A 26,880-nucleotide genomic window follows, 5' to 3' on the forward strand; every position below is an offset into this window, starting at 1 on the left:
CTGTCTACAAGAAACTCACTCCAAATGTAATGATATAGTAGGTTGATAGTAAACCATGCAAACAATAATCAAAAACAGCAGCAGTGGCTATATTAATATCAGATAGAGTGGAATTCAGAGCAAAGAAAACTATAAGGGACATTATATAATGATAAAAGGATCAATCCACCAAGAAGACATGGAAATCCTAAACGTGTATGCATCAAAAAGTACAGATGCTGGGGCCGGCCTAGTGGCGCAGCGGTTAAGTTCAAATGTTCTGCTTTGGTGGCCTGGGGTTTGCAGGTTCGCATCCCAGATGCAGACCTACACACCGCTTGTCAAGCCATGCTGTGGCAGGCGTCCCACACAAAATAGAGGAAGATGGGCATGGATGTTAGCTCAGGGCTTATCTTCCTCAAAAAAAAAGTACAGATGCTGAGCCAGCCCTGGTGGTCTAGTGGTTAAGATTCGGCACTCTCACCACCGAGGCCTGGGTTTGTTTCTGGGTCGTGGAACTACACCACCCATCTGTCAGTTGTCATACTGCGCAGGGGCTCTCAGAGAGAACTAAAAACTAACAACTAGGATACACAACCATGCACTGAAGCTTAAAAAAAAAAAGTACAGATGCCAAATATGTAAAGCAAAAAGTGATAGAACTAAAAGGAGAAATAGACAAATCTACATTTATAGTTAGTGATGTCAAGACCCTTCTCTCAATAGTTGATAGACAGCTAGACAGAAAAATCAGCAAGGATAATAGAACTCAGCAATGCCATCAACCAACAGTATCTAATCGATATTTATAGAACACTTTATCCAACAACAGCAGAATACGTATTCTTTTCAAGTGCACATGGAACATTTACCAAGACAGACCATTTCCGACCACTGATACAGCATATCAAAATTGTGGGACATAGCTAAAGCTTTCTAAGAAAGAAATTTATAGCATTTAGATGCTTGTGTTAAAAAAGAAGAAAATTCTCAAATCAGTAAACTAAGTTCTCACCTTAAGAAACTAGAAAAACAAGAGCAAGATAAACCCAATTCAAGCAGAAGGAAGAAAATAATAAAGATAAGAACATAAATCAATGAAATGGAAAACAGATACACAATGAAAAAAACCAAAGAAACAGAAAGTTTATTCTTTGAAAAGATCAATAAAATTGACAAATCTCCAGCACAACTGACAAAGAGAAAAAGAAGATACAAATTATCACTCTCAGGAATTAAACAGGGGATGCTGCTGGAGACCCTGCAGATAGAAGAGCATAAGCAGAGAATACTACAAACAATTCTACACACAGAACTTTGACAACTTACTTTAACGGGACCATCCTTGAAAAGTACAAACTACCACAACTCACCAATATGAAAGAAATGATTTGAATAACCCTATAACTTTTAGAGAAATTGAACTTTTAATTTTTAAAACTCCCCAAAAAAGAAATCTCCAGGCCCAGCTGGTTTCACTGTCGGAGTCTATGAAGTATTTTAAGAATTATCATCAATTCTACACTTCCAGAAAGTAGAAGAGGAGGCAGCACTTCCCAACTCATTTTATGAGACCTGACTGCCTGATACCAAGTCAGACACAGACAATACAAAAAAGAGAAAACCGCAGGCCAATATCTCTCATGAATATTGATGCAAAAATCCTGCACAAAATATTAGCAAACAGAATTCAGCAATATACAAAAAGAATTATATACTTCGACCAAGTAGGGTTTTTTTTTTAAGGATTTTATTTTTTCCTTTTTCTCCCCAAAGCCCCCCGGTACATAGTTGCACATTCTTCATTGTGGGTCCTTCTAGTTGTGGCATGCGGGACGCTGCCTCAGCGTGGTTTGATGAGCAGTGCCATGTCCGCGCCCAGCATTCCAACCAACGAAACACTGGGCCGCCTGCAGCGGAGCGCGCGAACTTAACCACTCGGCCACGGGGCCAGCCCCCAAGTAGGATTTTATTCCAGGGATGCAAGTCTGGTTCAATGTTCAAAAATTAATGTAATCCACCATATTAGCAGGCTAACAATCATTCAACTGATCCAAGAAAAGCATTTAACAAAATTCAACCCCTATTCATGATTTAAAACTCTTAGAAAACTAGTAATAGAAGGGAACTTACGTCCTATATAATTCCATTTATATAACTTTTTCAAAGTGATAAATTATGGAGATGGAAAACAAATTAACGGTTGCCAGTGGTTAAGGGTGGTTGGGAGAGAGGGATGAGTGTGAGTGTCAAGGGATAGCAGGAGAGAAATTGTTCCTCAAGATGATGGAACAGTTCCTCATCTTGATTGCAGTGGTAATTACATGAATCTACACGTGATAAAATGGCATAGAGGTACACACATGTTGTGTCAATGTCACTTTCCTGGTTTTGATATGTAAAATATAATTGGAGGAAACTGGGTAAAGGGTACACTCAACCTCTCTGTACTGTTTTTGTGACTTCTTATGAATCTATAATTATTTCACAATAAAAGGGTTTTTTTTTAAAAAAAAAGGTGATGTGCATTTTTACTGGATTGCATTAAATGTATAAATTAACTTATGGAGAATAATATGTTTATTTTGTTGAGTTACTAACCAATAATAAGGAATGTCTTTAAATTTGCTTGTCTACTTTTGTGTCTTTGAATTTACAGGTTTTCTCATAAAGGCTTCTAAATATTTCTTAAGTTGTAATTTCTAAGTATTTCTCTTTTTGTTGCTGTTAATGGAGGTTTTCTCTTTCACTGTATCCTAACTAATTATCATGTTTGTAAAATGAAGGCTATTAATTCTTGGAAGTTAATATCCTACTTTACTGACATATTTTGTTTTTTAGTCTTATTATGCATAGGATTTTCCAAATGTACCAAGATATCATCTACAAATAGAGTTTTACATCTTCATTTTCATTTATTATTCTTCTAATTATTTTCCCTTATCTAACTGCATTAGATAATACTTCTAGTACGAGTTAAATATTAGTGGAGATACTAGGCATCCTGCACCCTTGCCTTGTTCTTGACCTTGATGGAATGCCTCTAGTGTTTCCCCATTAAGAAGCTGGCTTTAAGACTGATGGAATTCCTAATGTTGAACCAGAGTGGAATTCCTGGAATAAATCCCTCTTGGTTGTGCTGTATTTTTTTAGTGTGGTATGACTTCTGTTTCCTAATATTTTACTAATGATTTTTGCATTGACATTTATAAGGAAAGCCCCTTTATGTGTTTTTAAATTTCCCCCCACTGCAAGATAATGGAACCTGCTTAGGTAGACCATGTTCTGCCTCATTGACCTTGAGCCGAACCAACAGCCTTACAGCCTTTTAGTTTCTAAGCCCCAAATACAATATATAGAAGGTCACGTAAGGAAGTCCATTCTGCATATTCATGAAAAAATGTGGATAAATGAGGGCCCACCTTTACTGTTGAGGATTCTGTTGCATAAGAGAAGGAAGGCCATCCTAAGCACTACAAAATTTGCTTATCAGCATTGATATCCTCCCTTTCTGCTCCACTCGCTCTCTCACACTCACTTGTATCATCCCTAAAATGGTCAACATGATAAATTTGTCACAAGGCCTAAAAAAACTAATTATAGCAGTGGTTTTTGTTTTTGTTTTTGTTTTTCAATCTTCTTTTTTTCCTGCTTTTTCTCCCCAAAGACCCCCAGTACATAATTGCATATTTTAGTTGCAGGTCCTTCTAGTTGTGGCATGTCGGACGCCGCCTCAGCATGGCCTGACGAGCGGTGCCATGTCCGCGCCCAGGATCCGAACCAGGGAAACCCCAGGCCGCCGAAGCGGAGCACACGAACTTAACCACTAGGCCATGGGGACGGCCCCTGTTGTTTTTTTAAGGTAGACAGTTTGGATTCACAACACAAAAAGGGAAGTTTTTGGTCCCTTTAGCAGATTTGCATTGTAATAGGAAAAGCAGTTCCACTGGAGTAGACTCAGTGACCCTTAAAAACTCAGAATAGTGGGGCTAGTGGCAATTTTGTGTTAGAGAAAAGTTAAATGCTGATCAAATTGCTGATAGAATCAGCAGTTTGGAGAAAATAAGCATAATAACTTCTTTCTTAGAAGGTTCATTTTGGAACCTAAGTTGATGCTGTCAAAGGCTGGAGTCTGTCTCTCTCGTTGAAAATTCAGGACCCAGGACTGCAGATGCTGGGGTAAGGGGTATATATGAACATCCATGCTCCCAACTGGAAAGAACCAAGAAGTACATTCAGAAACTGGGCAGAAAATGAAAGATGATTTCACTGGATATTATGTTAACTATGGACTCTTCTAATTCCTAGGGTAAAGCATAAAAAAGTGAAAATGACTTTTTTCTGTAGGTGAAAATGACTTAGGTGTCCCTGAGAGCTGGCATTAGGATTCGAGAAACTGGATAACCCAGGCTAAAACCAAGTGAGCAGCAGCCTGCTGAAGGCTGTCACACCGCTCTCTTATCGTCTGCCAAACTTGCTTTACGGTCTTAAGAAGCCTCACCAATCCCCTGCTGGAGAAAGAATTACGAAGCTGCCTGTGGCAGGGAATGGTTGAGAATCACCCACTTTCCTATTGACCCTCTTTGTAGGGACACATCTCCAATTCTAAAATCCCATAATCCCACTTCATGAACAAAGCCATAAAAGCTGAGCAGGGCTAGAGGTGCCCAACCCCACCAAATGAGGAGAAATGGAAGAGGAGACACTGGAGGGAAATATATCCAAGGCCCTTATGTATCATCATCTCTCAAACTTTCCTGCAGCCCCATTCCCCTTTACTCATACCTCGTAGACATCTCTTCTGTGACTTTGCCATTTGTGTTTATTTTAACCTAATTCACATAAACCTAGAGGAAAGGAACATACCGTAAGTGATTTACCCCAGCCCTAAACCCTGGCCTTGGGGCCGTGGGGGTATTCTCTCCCTAATTAGGTCATAATTATACACTCAGGAAATCCTTTGAGGCTTATCTTACTTCTGTCAAGAGGGCACATGCCCCTTCTTGAGAAGGGACTGACAGCTCTACCGTAGCGAAGTCTGTCCATGCAGACACCTGTGGAACTTGGTGCAGGAATGATCCTGGCAGGGGAGGCCACAGTGGACAGCAATCTGGACCTCCTTTTTTTACCACCATGTTCTCTTTCACAGAAGAGCAAGAAAGTATGATCTCTTTGAAAACAATCCTCTAGAAGTGATTAGCATCACTTCTTACCTAATCTTCCTTTTCTTGGAACATTTTACTATTCTTCTCAGGGCTTCTAAGGAATATAGAATAGAAACATTTAGCGAAAGTCAACAGTTAACGAGGTGCACATTTAATGCATAGGGATCTACGTAAGGGCCCAGTCCTGGGTATCTTACCAGTAGTTTAAAAGCAGCCTTTTGACTTTTCCTAAAATCCTACCAGAGCTGCCAACTTCAGGGAAGAGATGCATTAACTTGTCCTCTCCTTTGTAAATGATACAGACTTTTGTTTTTCCTCCATCCGTCATTTTAGGAGGCAGCAGTTGGAACCTGGCACAAATACTAAGAGATAAAAACAGTGTCGGGTAGACAAGAGAATAGAATTGCTGATCCCTGCTATACAAGCTCCAACGCTTACTGTCTCCAATTTGTAAATAAACTTTGGTTTCTTCATCCATAAAATGAGCAGAATATCCATTTTGAGATTATTGAGAGGATTGGAGGTAAGGTATGTAAGCCTATAGAGATAAAGTATAGTAGATACCCTACGTAAAACCTTCCAAATGCTTCTGTTTCACTTAGAAAAAAATCTGAACTCCTCATCATGGTCTGTAAAGCTGAATATGCTCTGGCCCCTCTTGGTTCTTGTGTCTCGTCTCCACCTCTCACCACCCTCCAGGCACATAGACCTCCTTTCTGTTCTTAGACACTCCAAGCTTGTTCCCACACGTGCCTGGCCCTAGGCCAGCATCCTCGGACTCCAGCTCTTTCCTCTCGTTCAGGTCTCCCTGAGGCCTTCTCTGCCCTGATCTAAGGGAGCACTCCCCCAGATGCTTTCTCTCATTGCTGCTTTTCTACTTCGTATCACTTGACACTATCTGAAACTATCTCATTCATTCATTTGTGTATTTACTAGGGCAGGAAATGTCTGTCTTGTTTCTCACTAACTCTAGCTCTTCAAACAATGCCACTCCCTTCCCAGAATCTTCCCAAAGCCCAGATCTTTCCTTTCCCTAGTGTTTTACCATTCCCCAGCCAGCAGGTTGTGTTGGGGGAGGGGAACAGCCTAATCTAGAATTAAAAATCCTGATCAGGCCTCCTCACATGTGTAACTTGGCTTCACTCTACCCCAGAGACAATGACCCTCATTTTCTTTAGTGACACAAAGCTGTTCCTACCCAATAGAGGGTCTGACAGAGCTCAGCGTCCATTTTCAGCCATTACCTATGAGTACTGGTATCAGACACCCTCATCCTGTGTAAGACAAATCAGGCTGGAGTTGGGAGTATGGCCTATTGCTCTTGGAATAGTCAAATGTGCTTGAAGTCGAGCAGCATAAATAAAGAGGCACAGCCAAGAGGAACATGTATATTTAAAATTCCTCCCCTTCATTTTCCTCTTCAAACGAATCAGTCCCCACTTCTTCATAATCCTTCTCCAGGGCAGCCAGGTCTTCCCTGGCCTCGGAAAATTCTCCTTCTTCCATTCCCTCTCCAACATACCAATGCACAAAGGCCCGCTTGGCATACATGAGGTCAAACTTGTGGTCAAGGCGGGCCCAGGCCTCCGCAATTGCTGTGGTGTTGCTCAGCATGCAGACAGCCCGCTGGACTTTGGCCAGGTCCCCTCCCGGTACCACAGTAGGTGGCTGGTAGTTGATGCCCACCTGAAGAACAGAGAGAGAAGAGGAGCAACAAACTAAGACGCAAGGCAGCCAAAGGATAACTCAAGATGGGAAGATCTTGGGAATGTGGTTGGTAGCAAGACACAGTTGTAGATGTGAGAACACGACTGCAGGACTGGATGGGAAAAGAGGGAGTCCAGAGGTTGGGAAAGCTGGCAGCTAGAGAGGTGAGTGTTGAAGAGAAAGTAAAAGTGAGTGGGATTGGTACAGGCAAATTCAAGAGGAGGGGCTGGGGAATCTGGAGACTGGGGAAGAAAAGGATAACAGGGCTGGTAATAAGTAGAAATGTCAGTGGGGAGATTCCAGCAGACCAAGGAGGGTAACAAATGAGATTAAGAGGAAGGTGTACAATATATGTTTATCTCTAAAAGGGAAATAGATCCCTTTTAGAGGCAAATTAATTTCTAGACTTGAAGTTATTGTAAAGTTTATTCTTTCCCAAATGGTCATCTGAAGTTCCTCTTTGCTGTGCTGTCAATAAACTTAGGGAAGTTTCTCTGCCAAGGGTGAAAGACTGTTCAAAAGGTCATGGAGATAGTCCAGAAAAATAAATAAAAAGATCCAAAAGAGTTCGGGGATGGTATTAGTGTTAACCAGGCTCTGTGTCTCTGGGGAGTGGGGCTTCTTGGAAGAAAGTAAGGACTCTGGTCAAAGAAAGTTAGGGAAAACTCTCACCTGGACGAGCCAACTTCCCAAGTTCTGGTGGCACGACAGGGTCCTCCGAGCTAACCCCAGCGCAGACTGTTAGTGGGGCTGCCATCCTAGAAATCTCCCTTCTCCTCACACACATATCCTAAACCAAAGCCAACCCCAGGAACTGTAGGAAACTGGAAAAAGTCTAAGGTGACAAACTGTGATAATATTTATGGGACACTGAGAACCATGGTGCTGTCTGAAAAATCCCTCTCCTACCCAGCCCACTATGCCTTAATTGTCAGTCTCTTAAATTCACTGCTTTAAAATGCATGTCTCTGAGAGGTGGAGGTGGGGGTGGCTGCAGGCTATATATACAGCCAGGTGGGTAACCCATTACCTGAATTCACAATGGTCTGTCATTCCTCTTAGACAAAAGAGGCATCTTGGTAGTGGAGGTAATGCTGAGACAGGGGCAAAGGACCAAAAATGAGAATGGGAAGGGCAAGGAATGTAAACTTTGCCCTCATGTATATTGCTAGATCTGGCCCGGACTAGCAAAACTTTGTGCCTAGAGCCAACTCTCCTCTCTCTTGAACAGTTGTATCTCTTGACCTGAGTCAAGTGGGGACAAACACCCTCGGGGAGGATACAAGAGGATGAAGTTCAACAACATCCACCCCCATGGCATGTGCTTTCCTGAAAAGAAGCTAAAGATGCTAGCGCTACGTTATCTTTCTGGACATAACCCCAGAGCTTCAGCTTAAAATAAAGGAGAGAGCATGAAGGGGCATCTCCTTTTTGTTACCTCCCTAACCATCCTCATATCTCATATTTTAACTTTTTTCCTATTCATTTTCCTAATAGCTCGATTGGTTGTTTGTTTCCATTTGAAAAAGAAAAAAGAAAAAATAGGCATAGTCTAGGGGGAAAGATTATACATCTAGCTAAGAATAGAGTAATGAGGAAGAATGCTACACTCCCTTACTCAGTAGATCAGCTGGGTCAAAGCCTCATACGCAAACAGGTCAGCCAAGTCGCTGGCATATGGTGCCTTGTTTTTGTAAGTCCCACCAGGGAAAAACAGATATGCTCATCTCTGTATCTCCAGAAACTGGTACAACCATCCCTGGTACTCTGTAAACCTCTGAATTATTAAAGTCATGACTGGGAGGTACTAATTAACACAATCTGGCTGATGAGGCAGTTGAGGTTGGTATACGCGGGACGTTCAATGTCTAGTTATTTTGATGGTGGAATCTAGTTAAAAACCATAGCAACACAGGACAAAGTGGTCAAGCAGTTCACATGCACATAGCCAGCTGCCTCCCCACCCAGTGCAACTCAAAGGGTGGCTTCTAACATTCAACATCCACTAGTCCTAGGAGCCCGGGTCTTCTCTGGCTATTCTATATCTCCCCTCCAACCCTCAGAGTCTGGCATTTTCCTGATCTACAACAGGCTTCCTCAGCTTCTGCTTATTCCTAGTCAATGGAAAATGTCAGGGCTTCATAATATAAGTGATTCACAATCATATAAAACCATAAAATTTCTTATCCTTACTCTATTTTTTTTTTTTTTTGAGGAAGATGAGCCCTGAGCTAATTGCTGCCAATCCTCCTCTTTTTTGCTGAGGAAGACTGGCCCTGAGCTAACATCCATGCCCATCTTCCTCTACTTTATATGTGGGACACCTACCACAGCATGGCTTGCCAAGTGGTGCCATGTCCGTACCTGGGATCCGAACCAGCAAACCCCGGGCCACCAAAGTGGAACGTGTGCACTTAACTGCTGCGCCACCAGGTCGGCCTTATCCTTACTCTAAATTGATTAAGACCTACAGGGTGAATATTTAACTTTTCAAAATAAATTGGGAGAAGAACATATCTTTTGTTAGAGGAGGAAATTATACCTCTCTGACAACGTTAATAATTTGGTTAGCTCCATTCTCTGATCTATTGTCAGATCACAGCCACCTCCACCCATTTATCCTGTTCATCCCACCTGCCCACACAGGTTCTTTCTAGCCTTGTTCACTCCTCCTTATAAAAGAAAAACCCTTTTCTGCCTGACCTTTGAGATGCTTGGAGATCTTCAGTAGGAGATCTTTCCCTATTGCAATAGTGACCGTCCGCCTATTGCGACAGTCTTCCTCCCCCTCTTTCAATAATCCTTTCAAATAAAGTCTCTCTACCTAAATTAAATGAATGAATGCAACTGAAGTTATATTTGGCTTAAGCCATTCTTTCCATATCATCCCATAAACCTGAGCTCCCATGGAATTGTATACCAGTCCAAGACCCTGGAGTTTACGCATCTTTCTCCCCCATCCTTGGTAATCTCTCTCAGCTTCCCTAGCTGTCTATCTCCTCCCTAAGTCATCAGCTCTCACCTTGAAACCTGTGGGACACCAGTCTACAAACTGGATGGTCCTCTTGGTCTTGATGGCGGCAATAGCAACATTCACATCCTTGGGCACCACATCCCCGCGGTAGAGCATGCAGCAGGCCATGTACTTGCCATGTCTCGGGTCACACTTCACCATCTGGCTGTTGGGTTCAAAGCAGGAGCTGGTGATCTCAGCCACAGAGAGTTGTTCATGATAGGCTTTCTCAGCAGAAATGATGGGTGCATATGTGACCAGGGGGAAGTGGATGCGGGGGTAGGGCACCAGGTTGGTCTGGAACTCGGTGAGGTCCACATTGAGAGCCCCATCAAAGCGGAGAGAGGCAGTGATGGAGGACACAATCTGGCTGATGAGGCGGTTGAGGTTGGTATACGTGGGACGCTCAATGTCTAGGTTCCTGCGGCAGATGTCATAGATGGCTTCATTATCCACCATGAAAGCACAATCTGAATGTTCCAGTGTGGTGTGGGTGGTGAGGATAGAGTTGTAAGGCTCGACTACTGCAGTAGAGACCTGGGGAGCCGGGTAAATAGCAAACTCTAGCTTGGACTTCTTGCCATAATCCAGAGAGAGGCGTTCCATCAGCAGAGAAGTGAAGCCTGAGCCAGTGCCACCACCAAAACTGTGGAAGATCAGGAAGCCCTGCAGGCCAGAGCAGGCATCTGTCTGGGAGAGTAGGACATGAGAAGAGAAGTTTCTGAGAATACCCTCAGGTGGACAAAGGCAGGCAATGCCACTCCACCCCTCAACATTTTTATGTGGGTGAAATTAAAATAAGCCTTGAAGGAGTAAGGAAACAGAAAAGGATTTAGATTAATCTTGGGAGGACTAGCTAAGATATTGGGTGACAAATTGCACATGCACATCACTCTAGGTAGATGAAGGTTCCAGCCCAGTGGCTTGGTTGAACCAAGAATGAGAGTTGTAGAACCAAAGTGGTTAATGACTTTGCCTTTTGAGAGCCCCAACTCCTTGCCCAGTTCTCCTGTGCTTGTCATTTGATTTTGTGGGAACTGCTGACCTGCACATAGCCCAACCTTGGAAGGTGGCTCAGGGTACCAATTTCAGAAATAGAAACAGAGTCAGAGAACCCGAGTTTTAATATCATCTTTGCCATTTCCCAGTTGTAAAAACTTGAGCAAGTTATTGAACCTCCCCAGACTTCTTTTTCTTCTTGGTTAAAGTGGGGACAATAAAAAATACTCATTTCATAAGGTTATTGTGTTAATTAAATGAGATAGCATGATGTGCTGAGCAAGGACTTGACATGGAGTAAGTACTCGCTGTTCGTGCTTATCAGAACTCAGAGAATTCACAGAGTCACAGGATTTTCCCACTGGATGTGATCTATGATCATTAAATCCAGTGGTTCTGAACTTCTGGGGATCACAGATGGCTTTGAGACTGATGAGCCCTCCTCTAAATAGAAAAGGTGAACATATACAAAAATCTGGTATCCTTAGCTCCCAAGTAAAGAACCCCTGATCAAGTCCAACCTTTTACACTGCACAGATAAGGAAATGGGGCTCAAATAGATAAAGTGGCCCACTCTACAACTCAGAGCTTCCTAGTCCAGCCAACCTGGGTCAAATCCTAACTGTGCTACTTTCTAGCTGTGTGACCTGGGCTGTTATTGAACCACCCTGGCCTCAATTTCTTCTGCAAGTACAGAGGAGAGACCGCCTTTGTATCATTATTAAGGGGATTAAATGAACCAGTGTATTTAAGTGACATTTGTAATGGCATTTGTAAGTGCTGAAATGTATCAACAATCTCTTCCTCTTCTCTTCCAAGTTAAATGCTTTGTTAACCTATGCTTCCAACAAGCAAAGAGCCAGCCTTCCTTATACCTGGAGTTTCCCCCAGGTACTACCATAGAGTGTCAAGAAGTATTATAGGGCATCAGCCTAGAGTAGTCCATGATGTCCAGGCAGAGGAAGGGGTACCATCCCCGTGAATGCTCCTTTCAGAACATAAGCAGAAATTCTCAAATCTTAGGAGCTTTATCCTGTAGCCAGCGGTCATGTGCCCCTACTCAGCATGTTCAGAGGGGTTTGAGTCCAAGCCTGTCCACTTTAGCTTGACTCACCAATTCCCTGCCCTTGTTAACACTTACCAGCTTCCGTATGCGGTCCAGCACCAGGTCGATGCTCTCCTTGCCCACTGTGTAGTGGCCCCGGGCATAGTTGTTAGCTGCGTCCTCCTTTCCTGTGATCAGCTGCTCTGGATGAAAGAGTTGGCGGTAGGTTCCTGCCCGAACCTCATCTACCAAGAGACGGGGACCATCAGGTCTTACTACCTGGTTTCCAGAGGAGATGCCTCTCTCCCCATTAGAATACCACATGACTCCCTCCTGGGTCTCCATTTCCCCTACCTGTAAGACTCCACTGAGGTGAAACCAGACAGCCCTATGATAAAATCTGCCAAACGCTGAGAGAATTCTGGGTAACAAAGGCTCTAACAGAGCCTGAAGCCTGTGACTCAAGCAGGCAATGAGAAGCCAGCTCTTCTGCTGGTTTGGAACTTTAAAAAGTCTTAGGCTTACATGGCTCACCAAACACCGAAGTTGAACGCCTCTCCTTTCTACCTTGACCCCTCCAGGCTTCCCTTTTATTTTTTCTGTCTTGCTGCAAGTTTACCCAAAAATGTAACCCAATTTCACTTGAATTAAAATGTTCTAGGGACATGGAGAAAGATTCAGGGTGATCTGCCCAGTTCCTAGGCTCTCCCAGGAATTGTCCCATCCTTAACCTCCACCCCAGGGTGGCAATAATGTATGTCAGGCAGTAGAGATATTTTAGGGTGACTTTGAAGCAAAGCTGTACTGCAGGTTCCAGAAGAGCAGGAGCCCTGGAGAGGCTGTCAAGGGGGCTCTGCGCACCTCTCAGGGTCCACACAAAGTGGAAATGTGCCCGACTAAGATGCATCAGGCCCCAACTACATCCCCTCTTCTCTTCATGGACCCTCTAACCCCCCACCCCCAGGGAAATCACCCATTTGCACAGTGGCCTGGGAAGGTAATCTGCACTTTTCTTTTCCCTAAGGAAGACTTGTCCTGAGCTAACATCTGTTGCCAATCTTCCTCTTTTTTTGCTTGAGGAAGATTAGCTCTAAGCTAACATCTGTGCCACTCTTCCTCTATTTTACATGTGGGATGCCTCCACAGCATGGCTGACGAGTGGCATAGGTCCGTGCCTGGGATCCGAACCTACAAACCCAGCCACTGAAGCAGAGCATGCCGAACCTAACCACTAGGCCACGAAACCAGCCCAGGTAATCTGCACTTCTTCTATTTGTGCAGAGTATCCAAGGGGTAGGTACCTGTAGTCTGTTGACCCTGGAAATTAGAATTCAGACATTTGCCCAAATTCTCTGGGGAACCTGTCCATCCCTTGCTTGGTGAGCCAGCCTTGAAGCTGAGGATATCCTGATGCTGAGCTGAGGACTGCCCCAGAGGAAGTGGGACTGGGAGGAGGGAGTTCACAGGGGACAGGGGTAGAGGGGAAGCAGCAAGAATCCTGCCCCAACACAAGTCAAAATTCCTGTTTTCCAAGATCCAAATGAGCTTTATTCTAGAACTACAGCGACCTCTGGATATGAGGAGAATGTGCCTGCTGTTACTCCATTTTGTATGCAAGATAGAGACCTGTGAGAACAGACTGCAATTACTATAGAATCAGAACCCTATACTTTGGGAAATTGACTATTTGCAGGTTTCTTATAATTTCTAAAATTATTTAGATTTTTTACCGTTAGTGTTTAGTAAAGAATCTTGGCAGTTTCAGTCTGTCTCAGCAGGTTTAAGGGATTTAAGTAGTGCGCACTTTGTTCTGCATAGCTTAGAGCTATAGTGGGAGCAGAGATCCCTGATCCCTACTGGAAGGTTCCCCAAGACTGTGGAGAATTCAAGGAGCTAAGAGGGGTGAGATGGAGGAACTCTAGTTGAGTCCTTCCAATTAGAGATTCTGCAGTCATGAGCCAAGGCCTCTGCAGCTTCATTGTCGTTTTCTGGAGAGGACCCTAGCCCACACTCACCTACTACAGTAGGCTCCAGATCTACCATGACAGCCCGGGGCACGTGCTTCCCATTGCCAGTCTCACTGAAAAAGGTGGTGAATGAGTCGTCGTCGTTGATCTTGCTGGTCTGGGCAGCAAAGGTGCCATCCGCCTGGATGCCATGTTCCAGGCAGAAGAGCTCCCAGCAAGCATTGCCAATCTGAACTCCCGCTTGACCCACGTGGACTGATATGCATTCCCGCTGTAGGGAGAGTACAAAGTCAAGGTCAGAGAGTCCTGGGCTCCTGGCCATGCCTTTGGCCTTTGTTCCCACATGTGAGGACCTGTCCCTCCCTGGTCTTCAACTGGCAGCATATGCATCCCTCCAGCCATGCCATCCCAGAACCAGGTGGGGGCTGAGGTTTCCAGTGTCTGGGCACCACTGCATCTGGACCAAGATCCAACTCCAGAGAAGAACCATGGTTTTGTGGCTTGCTCTAAAGGTTGCTTTCCAGGGTTAATCCTTTGTACCAGAAAAGGAAGATGAGGGCTGCTGGACAGAGGAAACAGGGGCTCATTCCAAACCATGAAACCCTGTGCTGATGAAGGAAGTCAAAGGAAGAATCAGCAATAACAGCAGACAGTACTCCTAAAGTCACCACCAGACACAGTGGCAGCATTCTATTCATGTCCAGATCCTGAATTTCCTAGACAACAGTGACACACACACACAGAGTCTCAAAATACCATAGAGCAGATAAAAACTCATGGAAGGAGGATTAGGGTCTGGAAGTACGTATCATGGGTATCATTAGTGTTCAGGTTACAAATGTAGGAATAAGATGGATTGGCACAGCAGCAAGGGAGGGTTGGGAGCGTATAAATTAGGCTCTTCCTGAACTCTGAGAAGTGGGAAATTTCTTCATAGCCATCGTCACCTGCTCCCTTGCCTATGTCAGGCCAAGTGTTAAATAAAGCTGACATTTAGAGTGTCCTTATCTCTGTGTTACTCTGGTGTCAAGCCACAATTACCTGATTGGTCCTAGTGCTAACAGCTTAAGATGGGGAGGTGTGTGTGTGAGAGTGAGAATATGAATGTGTGAGTGTGTGTATGTGAACAGAAACTGACCATGGGGTTTTGCTGGGAGGATCGCCTCATCCCCCCTGCAGGGAAGCAGTGGCTGGCACAAGGTGCCTCTGTGCCCATGACACCCACCAGAGCCCAGCGGGGAAGCATGTGCCTGGTCTGTGAGTTTCTATTCTTATCCATGACCCAACCTGGCATTTTCCAGCTCTGGGTAACCCAAGCCAGGAGCAGAACCTCCAGAGAGCATGGCTGGGCATAGAAATACATCGAGTCCACGTCAGACCATGGGGCTCCTGGGAACTTGGAGGCTCTCTGAGAATGGGAGGAGGGCAGCCACCCTGAGTAACATCTCAAAGGGTTAGAGGAGTCAGGACCCATTGCTCCCTAATTCGGTTTTACAACTGAGCACCTACTCTAGCCCTGTCTCTGTGCCCTCGCCTTTGGGGAGGATGGAGGTGTTTACAGCAGCCAGTGTATAACTGAGCCCTAGCTGAGAATACAACCAGCTGTATTTCCATGACCCTGGTGGCCAGAGAAAGGCTTCACTCACAAAGTTGCCCACACTGCAGGGTTTGAATCTTGCCTCTCAATTTACTTGCTGTGCTATGTGACCTTGGCTGAGTTACTTAACCTCTCCTCATCTGAAAATAATGTTAGCCACAATTATTGTTGTTGTTGTCTTTACCATTATCTTTTTCATTATGATACTCCCTTGTAGCTTTATTCTTCACCTGGGAGAGACACATGTGGAAAGTTAGAGACCTCAGGTCCCTATTCCACTCACCTTTATTGTGAGACCTAGTTTCTGCCTTCACCTTAGGACTCAATTCAGGCCCAAGAAAAGCAGTGTCCTACACCCAGGAACCACCCCCAACCAGCGTATTACCCACCAGACCACAGCTTCACAGCCAGCATGCAGCTGTGGCTTCCTAAGGAGGTATCCAAAGCTGAGGGGACATTGGAGAGGCCTAAAAGGAGCCTGATCCCACACATTGTCCTTCCCGGTGATGACATCCTCTATGGCCCTGACCCTCAGCCTCAGAGCCTTGCCCGCTCCCACCACCATCCCTCAACCATCCTCCAGGCCTATCTGTGGTGCTGCTTAGTCCCCAGTCACCCCTCCTCCAGAACCACTCTGGGCCCTTTCTGTCCGAATGCAGGGATATTTCAGGAAGACCAAAGGTCACAGAAGGGAGAGGTAAGGATCTTGGGGACCTGAAAACCACCAACATGGTGATAGCAATGTTTTTAGTCCCTTTTGATGCCCCCTTGAATCTCACACTAATAAATATGCCAGTCTTCACAGAAAAATCCATTTCTCTCCCCCTCTCCCTCCCTCTCTCTCCCTCTCTCTCACCCTCTATCACACACACCCCTTAGGAAGAGCTATTTTCCTTGTTAAACTAATTCATAAGAGTAACTGGAAGTATAAAATATACTCAGAAGTAACTGATAGGTTCATACGTGCTTCCAAAAGCCAAAACTGGCTACACCGATTCAGAGAAGAGGAAGGGGGCTGGCCCCGTGGCCAAGTGCTTAGGTTCCCACACTCCACTTCAGCGGCCCAGGGTTTCACCAGTTCGTATCCTGGGCGTAGACATGGCACCACTCATCAAGCCATGCTGAGGCGGCATCCCACATAGCACAACCAGAAGGACCTACAACTAGAATATACAACTATGTACTGAGGGGCTTTGGGGAGAAGAAGGAAAAAAAGAAGATTGGCAACAGATGTTAGCTCAGGTACCAACCTTTAAGAAAAAAAAGAGAGAAGAGGAAGGTCTCTCAACACCATTCCCCACTAACAGGATCCAGGGCTCCTTGGAGAAATGGAGGTTTCTAGGTCTGGGGCAAAGAATGTACAAGACGAGCCTGGAACATCTTACAGTTCCTGAAAGCCCGAAAGATAACACGGACCGGGTTGATGTCAAAAGATCTCAGAAACCAACTTGAAGAGGCTCCCACTGGCAAAGGTGAAACAGTCTGAGCATCAAAAAGAAAAATAATGTTACTTGACCAAAACAGGATGTATACAAAAATCCACAAGTTCTTAGTGTTGTTAAAAAAGAAAACCCCCAGAAAAAAACTTATTTGTCCCCATCCAAATAGTCCTGTTGATGAGAGAAGGCTCTTTTTTTTAACAGAAAAGTGTTGGTTAATCAATGTAGAAGGAATGATATCTTAAGAAATACTGCCATATTACAGTTTCTAATTAGATAATTGATTTGGACAAGGATGCCAACACCACTAAGTGCAAGGTTAATGGGGAACTGGATATTCACATAACACCAAAGGATCATTGTTACTTACAAGTCACAGGAGAGAAAGTAACTACAGTGGTCACCAGCCTAACACTGGGTTCAATCTTACAACCACTAATAATGAGAAAAGCAGACACGAAGGACCACCCAATGTGATGCAGTATGACACACACACCACTACCCATGAGGAATTCTTGTCAAAACTACTCAGCCTTAATCTATTCAACCCATTAGATTTGGCTTCCACTTTATAGAAAATACAGGGATTAGAGGGATAAGTAAGTGACATCATGAGAAAACAATAAATCCAGAAGGTGGGACATTCTACAGGATAATTGATCCAATCTTTTTAACTCACGAAAAGGAAAGGTGAGGGGAGCACTGTTTCACATCAAAAGAAACTTAAGAAATAACATCCACAGGCAGTATGTGGACTTTGAATTCTGGTATGAACAAATCAAAATATTTGGGGAACAAATAGAGAAAGTGATTAATTTTGTAAGTATGATAATGAAAGTGTAGTTCAGTATGAAAATGTCCTTACTTTTTAGAGTTGCTTCTGAAACATTTGGGGTAAAATGCCATGATGTCTGTATTTTACTTTAAAATACTTCAACAAACAGCAGTTAAGTAAATATGGCAGAAAAATAATAATTATCATCAAATCTATGTGACAGATATATGGGTGGCATTATACTACTATATGTTTCTGAAGGTTTGAAAATTTTCATACTAAAAAGAAAAAAATTAAAGACAGGAGCTAGAGGAAGAGCAGAGGTAAGGACACCACTCACCATAGTTACCTTATCCTGAAGGGCCCAGGCACTTCCTGTCCCATTTCACTCTGTCATTTATTCAACCAACATTTACTAAGAGCCTATTTTAGCAGGGCAAACAAGACTTTTAAAGTTACTTGAAGAAGTCACAAGTGAAATAAAAGGTTACATGAGCCCTCATGGGCGCTCGGATCAATGCATACCCTCAGCATTCCAATGCGACACCCCTTTTGCACCTGCTCCCAGGCAGGGAACAAGGAGCAGTGCAAAGCTCCTCGCTCAGACACTGAGCTAGCCTTCTCCAGCCACTCTGCCTGATCACCGTCGCCATCCGCCTGCCTGGACGTTCTACACAGATAGACACAGAGCAGACCTAGTGCTGAGAGCTTCGAGAGGCCAGCCCTCATGCCCAAGAACGGTCATCCATCTGTCATAACCAGGGTTGTCATGTTAGCTCAGAGTGTTTAGGATACTAGAACTGGACTAGCCTCATGGATCACCGAATATTATTCCCACCATGTTATTTTAGAGATGAAAAGGCTGAGGCTCAGGAAGGTAAAGCGACAGATTCACAGCTCTGTAGCAAAAAAGCCTGGACTGGGACCCAGGCCTTCTGACCTCGGCCTGAGTTCTATCCTTTACACCACACAGCCTCCTGCCTCACTTGCACTCTGAACTTCCAGGGCCCCGGGGTGCCGACTCCATGGAGGCAGTCTGATGGTGTAGCACAAGGCCAAACTCATATAGAAAAGCTCCAGTGCAGAGAGAAACAGAGTGGCTCCTGGTGGCAGCCTCTTGGAAAATGAGTCATCCTTCTCTGATAGAACCAGGAATCTGTTTCTCAGGGCTGGTTGTACGCAGGGACGTGCAGAGAGTAAGCTGACCCAGCAGAGGATATTTAAGTCATACATTCGCTCCATACTCATATTTCAGATTCCCCTCTCCCACAATCAGAACTTATACTTTCTCATAGTGTTTCTGTCTCTCAGTTCTAATTTTGAATCTGAGCTCATAGAGCTCAGATCAGTTCTATGCTCCTGGGACCGTGTAAGGGGAAGGGGGTCCCCTGGGTGCTGTGGAGCCCCTCTGCCAAGCAGTCCAGGGGGTGAAGATGAGGGAGATGGAGAGATCTAACAGAGGAGTTCCTCTTCTCAAGAAAAGTATGACACTCACTCACACAGACCTAGTGCTGGGCCAGCCACAAAGGATACCTCCTCTGTTCATTCCTACAGCAAATACTGACTGTGTTACTACATGCAAGAAGGCACTGAAAGGTACTGGGCTAACTCCTCTTCAATCATCAGGTCTCTCATTAAATGTCACTTTGTACAGGAAGTCTGGATCCAGCACAACCAGCATAGACCCTACTGTGTGCTCCCACATTATGGTCACATTCTATTTCCTGACTTTCCTAGGAGAGACAGTAAGTCCTGTCCTGGGCAAGGAAGCCTTGTTTCCTCACTGAACCCCAGCATCGGGCACGGAGCTGGAACGCAGCAGGTTCCCAGTCAACACGGGGGAACGGGAAGGAAAACCCTGCCCTGAGAGGCTACGATCTACTTAACAAGGAGAGTGGCCAGTGCCTAAGAGGCAGCAGGAGTTCAAAGGAGAACAAACAACTCCTGGCTTGGTTTCCTGAAGGAGGAACATTTGCGGAGACCTTGAGAAACGCAGACATGCCAACACAGTCTTTTCTGTTGGGTTTAGAAGCAGTGTGAAGAAGAGTCAGGAAAATTCAGGGCAGGTCCCACAAACTGCTCAGTGTGTCTGAAGCGTGGGCTCATGAAGGGCAGAGCAGATGAGACAACCATGCCACCCACAACCATCATGCGTGGGGAAGGGAGCCTGGGTTTTACAGAACATCAAAAAAAGAAATTCTAGAACTTTACAGCCCTTTTATAATTCCACTGCAAGAAACCTTTCCTTATGTCAATCTTACATTATTTCTATTTTAATATTAGTCTTTCCCTGTTGCTTTGCTCTCAGAGGACTAAGATCCCCTAATCACGATCCTTTGTAAAAGGCGGCTTTGCAGCTTTAAAAATCATTCTGAAGTATCGTAAAACTGTATATTATGTAAGAAAGGAACTTTCTTCACAGACCAACAGTGTATGCTATGTGAAAACCTAAGACCAGTCCCCTGATCACCTTTGTGGTCAGATGCTACACAGTTGCTTTCTCATTACACCAAATTATTTCTAGTTTTCAGGCTGGGATAATAAATCATGTAAATTTTAGGATCTAGGGCAGAGATGGTAACTATAAAGTAGATCCACAGCGTTACAGAGGGATAATTAAAGTGAGAACAAATGTGATTCATGAAAGACTGAATTATCTCTGCTCAAAACCCTTCAATTAGCGCATATTTGGAACCACTCCCAACAAAGAATAGATAGCAAGCCAGAGACAGCAACAACAAAGAGTCCACCTAAATTCACACGAGTGAGTGCAGGGGGCTCAGGAGGGGCTCCGATTATCAGCACTACAGTTAGGGCAGCAAGCGAGGGGCCGTGACGCCCACTTTAGGAATGGGGGGGTTTGGTGGGGAGACTCCCAGCATAAGAGACCCTTTGATGTCAAAAGGCCTTGAGCCTTAGCTGACATTAGGGGCAAGGGCAAGAGATAGTTAAGGAGTTTGAATCTGATGCCCAGTGCCCACTCCACTTTCCCATTCTCTTCCACAGCTCATTATCTGGGAGAACTTCTAACAGGAAGACACCAACAGGGGAAATAACCACAAGGGCCACAGACAGTAAAGGAATCGTTGGTCTACTTCTGCTCCCCCAAGAGCGCCACCTTCTCCCGCCCACCCCCATCACTGGCCCTCTATTCACCAGCTATTTTCTCCGCAAAAATTATTTTTAAGGTCACTCAGGAGTCCCCTCAGAAAGGACACTCAGCAACAGCACTGACCCTCTAGCTCTGCCGGGGGCTGACCTGAGCCTGGAAGCTTCCTATGAAAACTTACCAGTTCCTTCTCATTTGCCCAGTACCTTTGCCCCAGCCACGGCTGGGGGGCAGTGGGTCTGCTCATCAGGGCTCCTCTGCTGCTCAGAGGCATGTACTCAATGACTTCTTGGGGAACTCACACTTAGTGATGGGAAGGGAGGATGCAGCAGTGACCTGCAGCCCCTTGGGTGCCCCAAGCAGAGCTCTGAGGTCAGAAATTAAGTATGAACCCTGCAGAGCTCAGCCACGCCTTCCTACAAACAGCAGTTTGCAGAGGACCGCAGACATAGAAACAGTGTCCATCTCACCCCCAGAACACTCTCCCCTAGTCTCTAGCTGCCCATTTTTGCGGAGAGGCAGGCTCTTTGTTGCCATTTGATGCCTATTCCCATCTGAACTCATCTGGTGCTCCCCAGTCCAGAAGAAATGCAGTTAAGGAGGCTATGTGAGAGGCTCTCACCTCCTCCTAAACCACAGAAACGTTCTCTAGCCCTGCTGTCACTGATATGAGCTTGGCTTGAGCACCTGGCCGGGATTCTCCAGACCACTTCCCAAAAAAGGTGTCACAGTCTCAGTTCCCAGGAGGACTGCTTACTGGAGGGACACTGGGAGCAGATGGGAATGCTCAGTTATAGGATTAGGTGTAAATTTCTTATCTAGAACCTACAGAAATGCTGAATAAAATTCTGGTTAACACAGCAGCACCCTCTCCCCAACCCCCACAAGGAAAGGAGAGCGTGGGGGTGGCTGCTTAACACTTGACCTGTGGGAGGAAGGAAAGTCTTTTCTGTGAGGGTGGGATTCCTTGGGTCTAGGTTCATAGATGTGCCATTCTAGCCTTTCAGCAATGTGTCAAGGGATTTTTAAAAAGAGGTGCTCTGAGTGGGGGATGTTCCATAAAAAAATGTTTCCCATCAGGACACACTGCCTGTGAAAGTCAATGTCCTAAATAGAACCTGCCATACAAAATTCAGTGTTTCAAAATAAATAAGATACCTTTTTCCAAAATATTCAAGTATAGGTTTTCAATTAAACATCCAAATTCTTTAGCACATTTAAAATAAGGTTTTACTGTTTAAACTTTGATTTACCAGGTATTTTCAGAAACCTGCCTACTGAAGACACACCAAAGTTCGCTTAGAGGGCAAACTGTGAGCCTTGGCTCCCCTGTAAGCTTCCTTCAGGCTCCACTCTGAGAGTCACCATGGCATTCGAGTGAAAATTAAAACATGCAAGAGAAAGCACTTTGAAAATTATAAAGCACTAGCTATATGCTAGACATTATAAATATTAAATACCAGGTCTTGAGTGTGCTGCTTAGGATTTGCTTCAAAATAACGGGGAGAGAGGGAAAGGAGAATAAATGAAGCAAGACTCACCTAATTAGATAATTGTTGAAATCAGATGATGCATATATCATTATACCATTCTGTCTCCTTTCGTATATGTTTGAAATTCTTCATAATAAAAAGTTTAAAACTGTAAAACTAGGTAGAGCTTTGGAAATTTGAACTATAACCTCTCTTCACTTTGTAGATGAGAAAAACCAGTCCAGAGAGGTTAAGTGACCTTCTCCAAGTCACCGGCTAGCTGCAGAGCCAGGAGCCAAAATTCTTAACTCCCAGCTCTGGGCATGTTCTCCCCCACACGAGCGACCTCAGGCAGGAGTGGATTCCTCTGGCCATTCTCCCCAATATTCCTCAGGTTCTTCAAGCTCCCAGGTATGTCTGGAAGCATGCTCAGGAGAGGGAGAGTGCTGGACAGACCTGGAGCTAGAACCAGCAGAGCTGGGGCTAGAGCCAGAAAGCCCTGGGCACTTTCCAAAATGAGCAGAGGCCGGGGAGGAGGGAGGGTTCTCGCCTGGCCTGCTGGGTCACTGACACCTGCAGCAGGAGTGCCCAGAGAACTGACCTTGGCCTGCCAGACATGCTTCTCCCACTCCCCTTCCCCCACCCACCTTTTCATCCCACCTCCCTGCTGCCAAAATGCCAGGCAAGGTCTCTGGGTTTCCAGGAGTACAGAGAAGTGGACTGGAGGCGAATTCTACAGACCCCCAGATGTGGAGGGTAAAGGGGGCTCTAGAGGGTGGAATCGGGGAGTTTGGAGAGGCCCTTTCCAGAAAGTAAGATCCGCATCTGCGAAAGGAGACAGAGGCCTGAGAGGGGAAAGGAGCCGCTGCAGAGCCCCTGAGGCAGGCAGGAAACAAAATGAGAAGTCTGAGGCCTCCTGCCTTTCAGGAGGGAGATTTCTGTGTGCCAAAGTCCTTCTGACTTTGACCGCTGGACACTGGGGAGTTGGCGTGAGTGTCAGGTGCCTGGGAAGCTGGGCGCCCTCAAGCTGTAAGAGCCTCAAACTCAAGCAGATGGCCTGGACAAGCAAGGAGGACGACCCCAGGCCTGGGGGATTGAGATGCCCTGAGTCCCCTCTCCCATTTGGCTGGGCTTGGGGACCTGACTGCGCCCACATACCCAGCTGCCCATGCCCATGCCCAGCCCAACCATCTGGAATCCCTGGAGTGCCCCCTTTTCTCCCCACCTGGTCCTTGAGCCGCCTGCCTGTCCAGGGATCCCTCAGAATCTCACCCCTTCTTCACCTGGTTCCCCATGTCCTCCCTCCTCTCACCCGCTTGCGCAAATCGCCCTTAGGTCCCTTTGAGAGGCAACTCACCCCAGGTCTCTACTTTCCCTCTACAGAAAAGGGTAATGGCACCAGGCGTCCTCTGCCCGAGGGTACGGACCCCCTCGACCCTGAATGGACACCGCCCCCGGGGAGACTTCGATCCGTTAGCCCGCGAAGACGCGGCTCTCCACTCGGCTCGGCGCCTGCCCCGCGCCCCGGGTCCCCGGGCCCCTGCACCAGGCCTCTGCCCCAGCCCCAGAAAGCTCACCATCGCGGCCGCTCTCCTCGCCGGCTCGCCTCCTCGCTGGGCCTGCCCACCCCAACTGCTCCAGATACGGCCGCCTCCGCTGTTGTGACACACTGGGCGGGAGGGGGACGGGGAGAGACATGCTGGGCCAGCAGCTGCCCTGCAGCATCACAGTGCCCGGGGAGGGGTGGGACCCGGCGGGTCACAATTGCTCCTCCCGCCCCCACCGGCGGCTCAAATCTCCGGCACCCGCCGGCCCTGCCCGGCCTGCTCCGTCCAGCCTCTCCATCGCCGGTGCTGTGCGCGGTGCGAATTGCGCGGCGGGCTCCTCGCCGCCGCACCCGGGGGCAGTCTTTTTACCACAGCGTCTCCTGCCCTCTGTGAGATCGGCCATTGTAATTCCAGCTGCTTAGGAGAGAAATGTGTTAATGTTGTTAGACAAAATGTTCATTGCTCCCCAGACTTTCATTCTCTCCCTGCTGTCAAACACTAGCGCCGCCGGGAAGGACTGGCCCAGGCAGGAAAGGCACCTGGTGAAGATTCGTTGACTGCAGTCACCCTCAGCCCAGGAGAGTGCGGGGATAGCGCCAGGCTCGCTGGAGGAGGAACAGGTTCCAGGCTCAGCTCGCGTGAGCAAGTTGTTGAGCCGCTGCTCTGGAAGCCTGTTTCTACCTCCATCAAGGCCTACCCGGTCCTTGGAGAATCAAATGAGCTAAGGTACATAAAGCTCCCGGCACACAGCAGGTGCTCCATACTTCCCCTGTTCCCGTTTCAGCTACTCTGTCGGTGTGCACCACCTCTCCACCGTTATTTTCAAATCTCTTTCCTGATCCACTTATCACACTCCCCTCTTCCTACGTTTAAGCCCAAAACGTACAGGATGATATCAGAGTTCTCGCTGCCTCTTTGGCCAGTAATAGGACCTCCTCTTGGTGGCCACAAACGATGCTGAAGAGCAAGGGATTTCCCCTACTCTCCCTCTAGTTGGAGAGGAGTAGGGGGAACTGGGTCCGACTTCACACTTTAGATTTTGGCCACTTTATTAAATCTTCCTCCACATTCCTGTCCCCTCCCCCCAGTTTAGTGGTGGGCTGGATGATTATGGTCTTTTGGACTCACTGCAAAATTCCCCACCAGGGCCAACCCATGTTGAAACCGGTAACCCTGCTTCCACCTTCTCTCACACTTCCTCAGGCACCTGACCACCAACCAAGTCACTCCAGGGAAATTCATGGCTTTTCTGCAAGACACTGCCACACAGAGCTGCTCCAACCGGACGTGGTGACTCCAAGTTTTCAGGCCACAGACACAGATCTACCTTCTCTTCTGTTCCTAAGAGATGCCTATCTCTGGCCAGTAGAGAATGAGAACACTTTTTTCTTTATTTATATAGCAATTTGTTCTGCTGACTACCCATTTGTATATTTTTTTATTTATACTATGAGTTTCCAGAAGACAGGGCACGTCTTAATCATCTTTGCATCTGAGAGAGTACCAAACACAAACACAGCGCTTTACCCATTGATACCCAGAGTACTTAGTAAATTATGAGTTGAATTTTTGTCTTTCTTATAATGTAAGATCCCGAAAATTGAGAATCATGATTAAGCTAACTGCCAAGCAAATGGTAAATGCTCAATAAGGGATGATGACTATTATTAACTACATATTTCTCTCTCTTCCAGACTCCCATAGCACATTCTATTACTTCTTCCATTACATTTATCACTTTCTGTTTTGGGGTGGATTCTAGATATGTGGGAGTGTGCGAGTGTTCCTCCAAAACTGGAACACCTTGAAGGCTAGTGTTGTGTTATTCATCTTAGTGACCTCTCTATCAAAAGTAGCTAGTTGAGTGCATCAAAGACACTCAATAAACATTGCTTAATAAACTGATTTTTCAAGTTCTCTTTATGAACCAGCAAATACATTATGAACAGGTTCTTAATGTCTCGGGATAAAAATGATGACAATGCTGGTGATTATGATTGTATTCGATTGCCTATCCTTATGATAATGCCCTTTGAACTTCATCATCTTTCCCTTTATGGGGTTTAGGGCTGTAGGGAGCCAAGGCTACAACATAGATGTGGGATATAGTATCTTTGGGTTCCAAAAAAATTCATATGGTGAAGCCCTAAACCTCTGTGTGACTGTATTTAAAGACAGGCCTTTAGGAGGTAATTAAGGTTAAATGAGGTCATAAGAGTGGGGCCCTGCTCCAGTAGGACTGATGTCCTTATGAGAGCCCAGGAGTGCACATGCACAGAGGACGGCCACATGAGGACACAGAGAGAAGGTGGTTGTCTACCAGCCACGGATAGAGGCCTCACCGGACACAGACCCTGCTGGGCCTATCTTGGACTCCCAGCCAGCAGAGCTGTAAGAAAATTACCTTCTGTGGTTTAAACTCCCCAGTGTGCAGTATTTTGTTATGGAGCAGACTAAGACAGTGGCCTTAAGAGTCTTTGGAATAAAAAAATGTTTACTTCTTTTCGGTTTTTAAGTCCTCCGTCTTACAATTATTTGACTTGTGGCAACCCAGATCTCATTGATACTTCTTCTCTCCCTGAGAAGTTTGGAAAGAAGGAAGGACACGTTTTTATAGTCCCTGTGATGGTAAATTTTATGTGTCAACTTTCTTGGGCCACAGGATGCCCAGACATTTGGTCAATCATTATTCTGGATGTGTCTGTGAGGGTGTTTCTGAATGAGAGTAACATTTGAATCGACAGATTTGAGTCGAGTAGATTGGCCCCCTAAGGTGGGTGGGCCTCATCCAATCAACGGAAGACTTGAATAGAGCAAAAAGGCCAGTCAGAGGGAAGGCTGCCTCCCTGCCTGCTTCAGCTGGGACGTCGGTCTTCTCCTGACCTCAGACTGGAACCTACACCCTCAGGTCTCCTGGGTCTCCAACTTGCTGACTGCAGATCTCGGACTTCTCAGCCTCCATCATCACATGAGCCAGTTCCTTCTCTCTCCCTCTCCCTATAGAGATACAGATATAGATATAGATATAGATATAGAAATAGATATAAACAGGATATATCTCCTCTT

At 45.8% G+C, this 26,880-nt stretch overlaps 1 protein-coding gene and 1 long non-coding RNA gene across 12 annotated transcripts in view; one reads left to right on the forward strand and one right to left on the reverse strand.

Annotated features, from left to right (window-relative positions):
• The window catches only part of LOC106839448 (uncharacterized), a 41,884-nt gene that overhangs the window by 8,354 nt on the left and 6,650 nt on the right, over window positions 1-26,880 (forward strand). For 4 of the 9 annotated variants that reach the window (XR_011497214.1, XR_011497215.1, XR_011497216.1 and 1 more), the window contains exons 2-4: window positions 13,055-13,161; window positions 22,494-22,678; window positions 23,651-26,205. This is a non-coding gene — a long non-coding RNA (uncharacterized lncRNA). Of the gene's footprint in view, window positions 1-3,674; window positions 3,842-13,054; window positions 13,162-22,493; window positions 22,679-23,650; window positions 26,206-26,880 lie in introns of all 9 variants that reach the window. The other 5 variants (XR_011497219.1, XR_011497217.1, XR_011497222.1 and 2 more) reach the window with 5 other exon arrangements.
• On the reverse strand, window positions 6,519-23,980 carry TUBA8 (tubulin alpha 8). 3 transcript variants are annotated; one of them, XM_014854180.3, is made up of 5 exons: window positions 23,845-23,980; window positions 13,924-14,146; window positions 12,005-12,153; window positions 9,874-10,554; window positions 6,519-6,830 (listed from the first exon to the last, which is right to left on the reverse strand). In XM_014854180.3, the coding sequence occupies exons 1-5, from the start codon at window positions 23,845-23,847 to the stop codon at window positions 6,537-6,539; spliced, it is 1,350 nt and encodes a 449-aa protein (XP_014709666.1). In that variant the 5' UTR covers window positions 23,848-23,980; the 3' UTR covers window positions 6,519-6,536. The 3 variants fall into 3 exon arrangements, with proteins under 3 accessions (XP_014709666.1, XP_070351402.1, XP_070351401.1); XM_070495301.1 differs by lacking the exon at window positions 23,845-23,980 and adding an exon at window positions 22,337-22,494; XM_070495300.1 differs by lacking the exon at window positions 23,845-23,980 and adding an exon at window positions 20,977-21,524.

This window comes from Equus asinus, chromosome 22 (genome assembly GCF_041296235.1).
Source record: "Equus asinus isolate D_3611 breed Donkey chromosome 22, EquAss-T2T_v2, whole genome shotgun sequence".
NCBI classification, from domain to species: domain Eukaryota; kingdom Metazoa; phylum Chordata; class Mammalia; order Perissodactyla; family Equidae; genus Equus; species Equus asinus.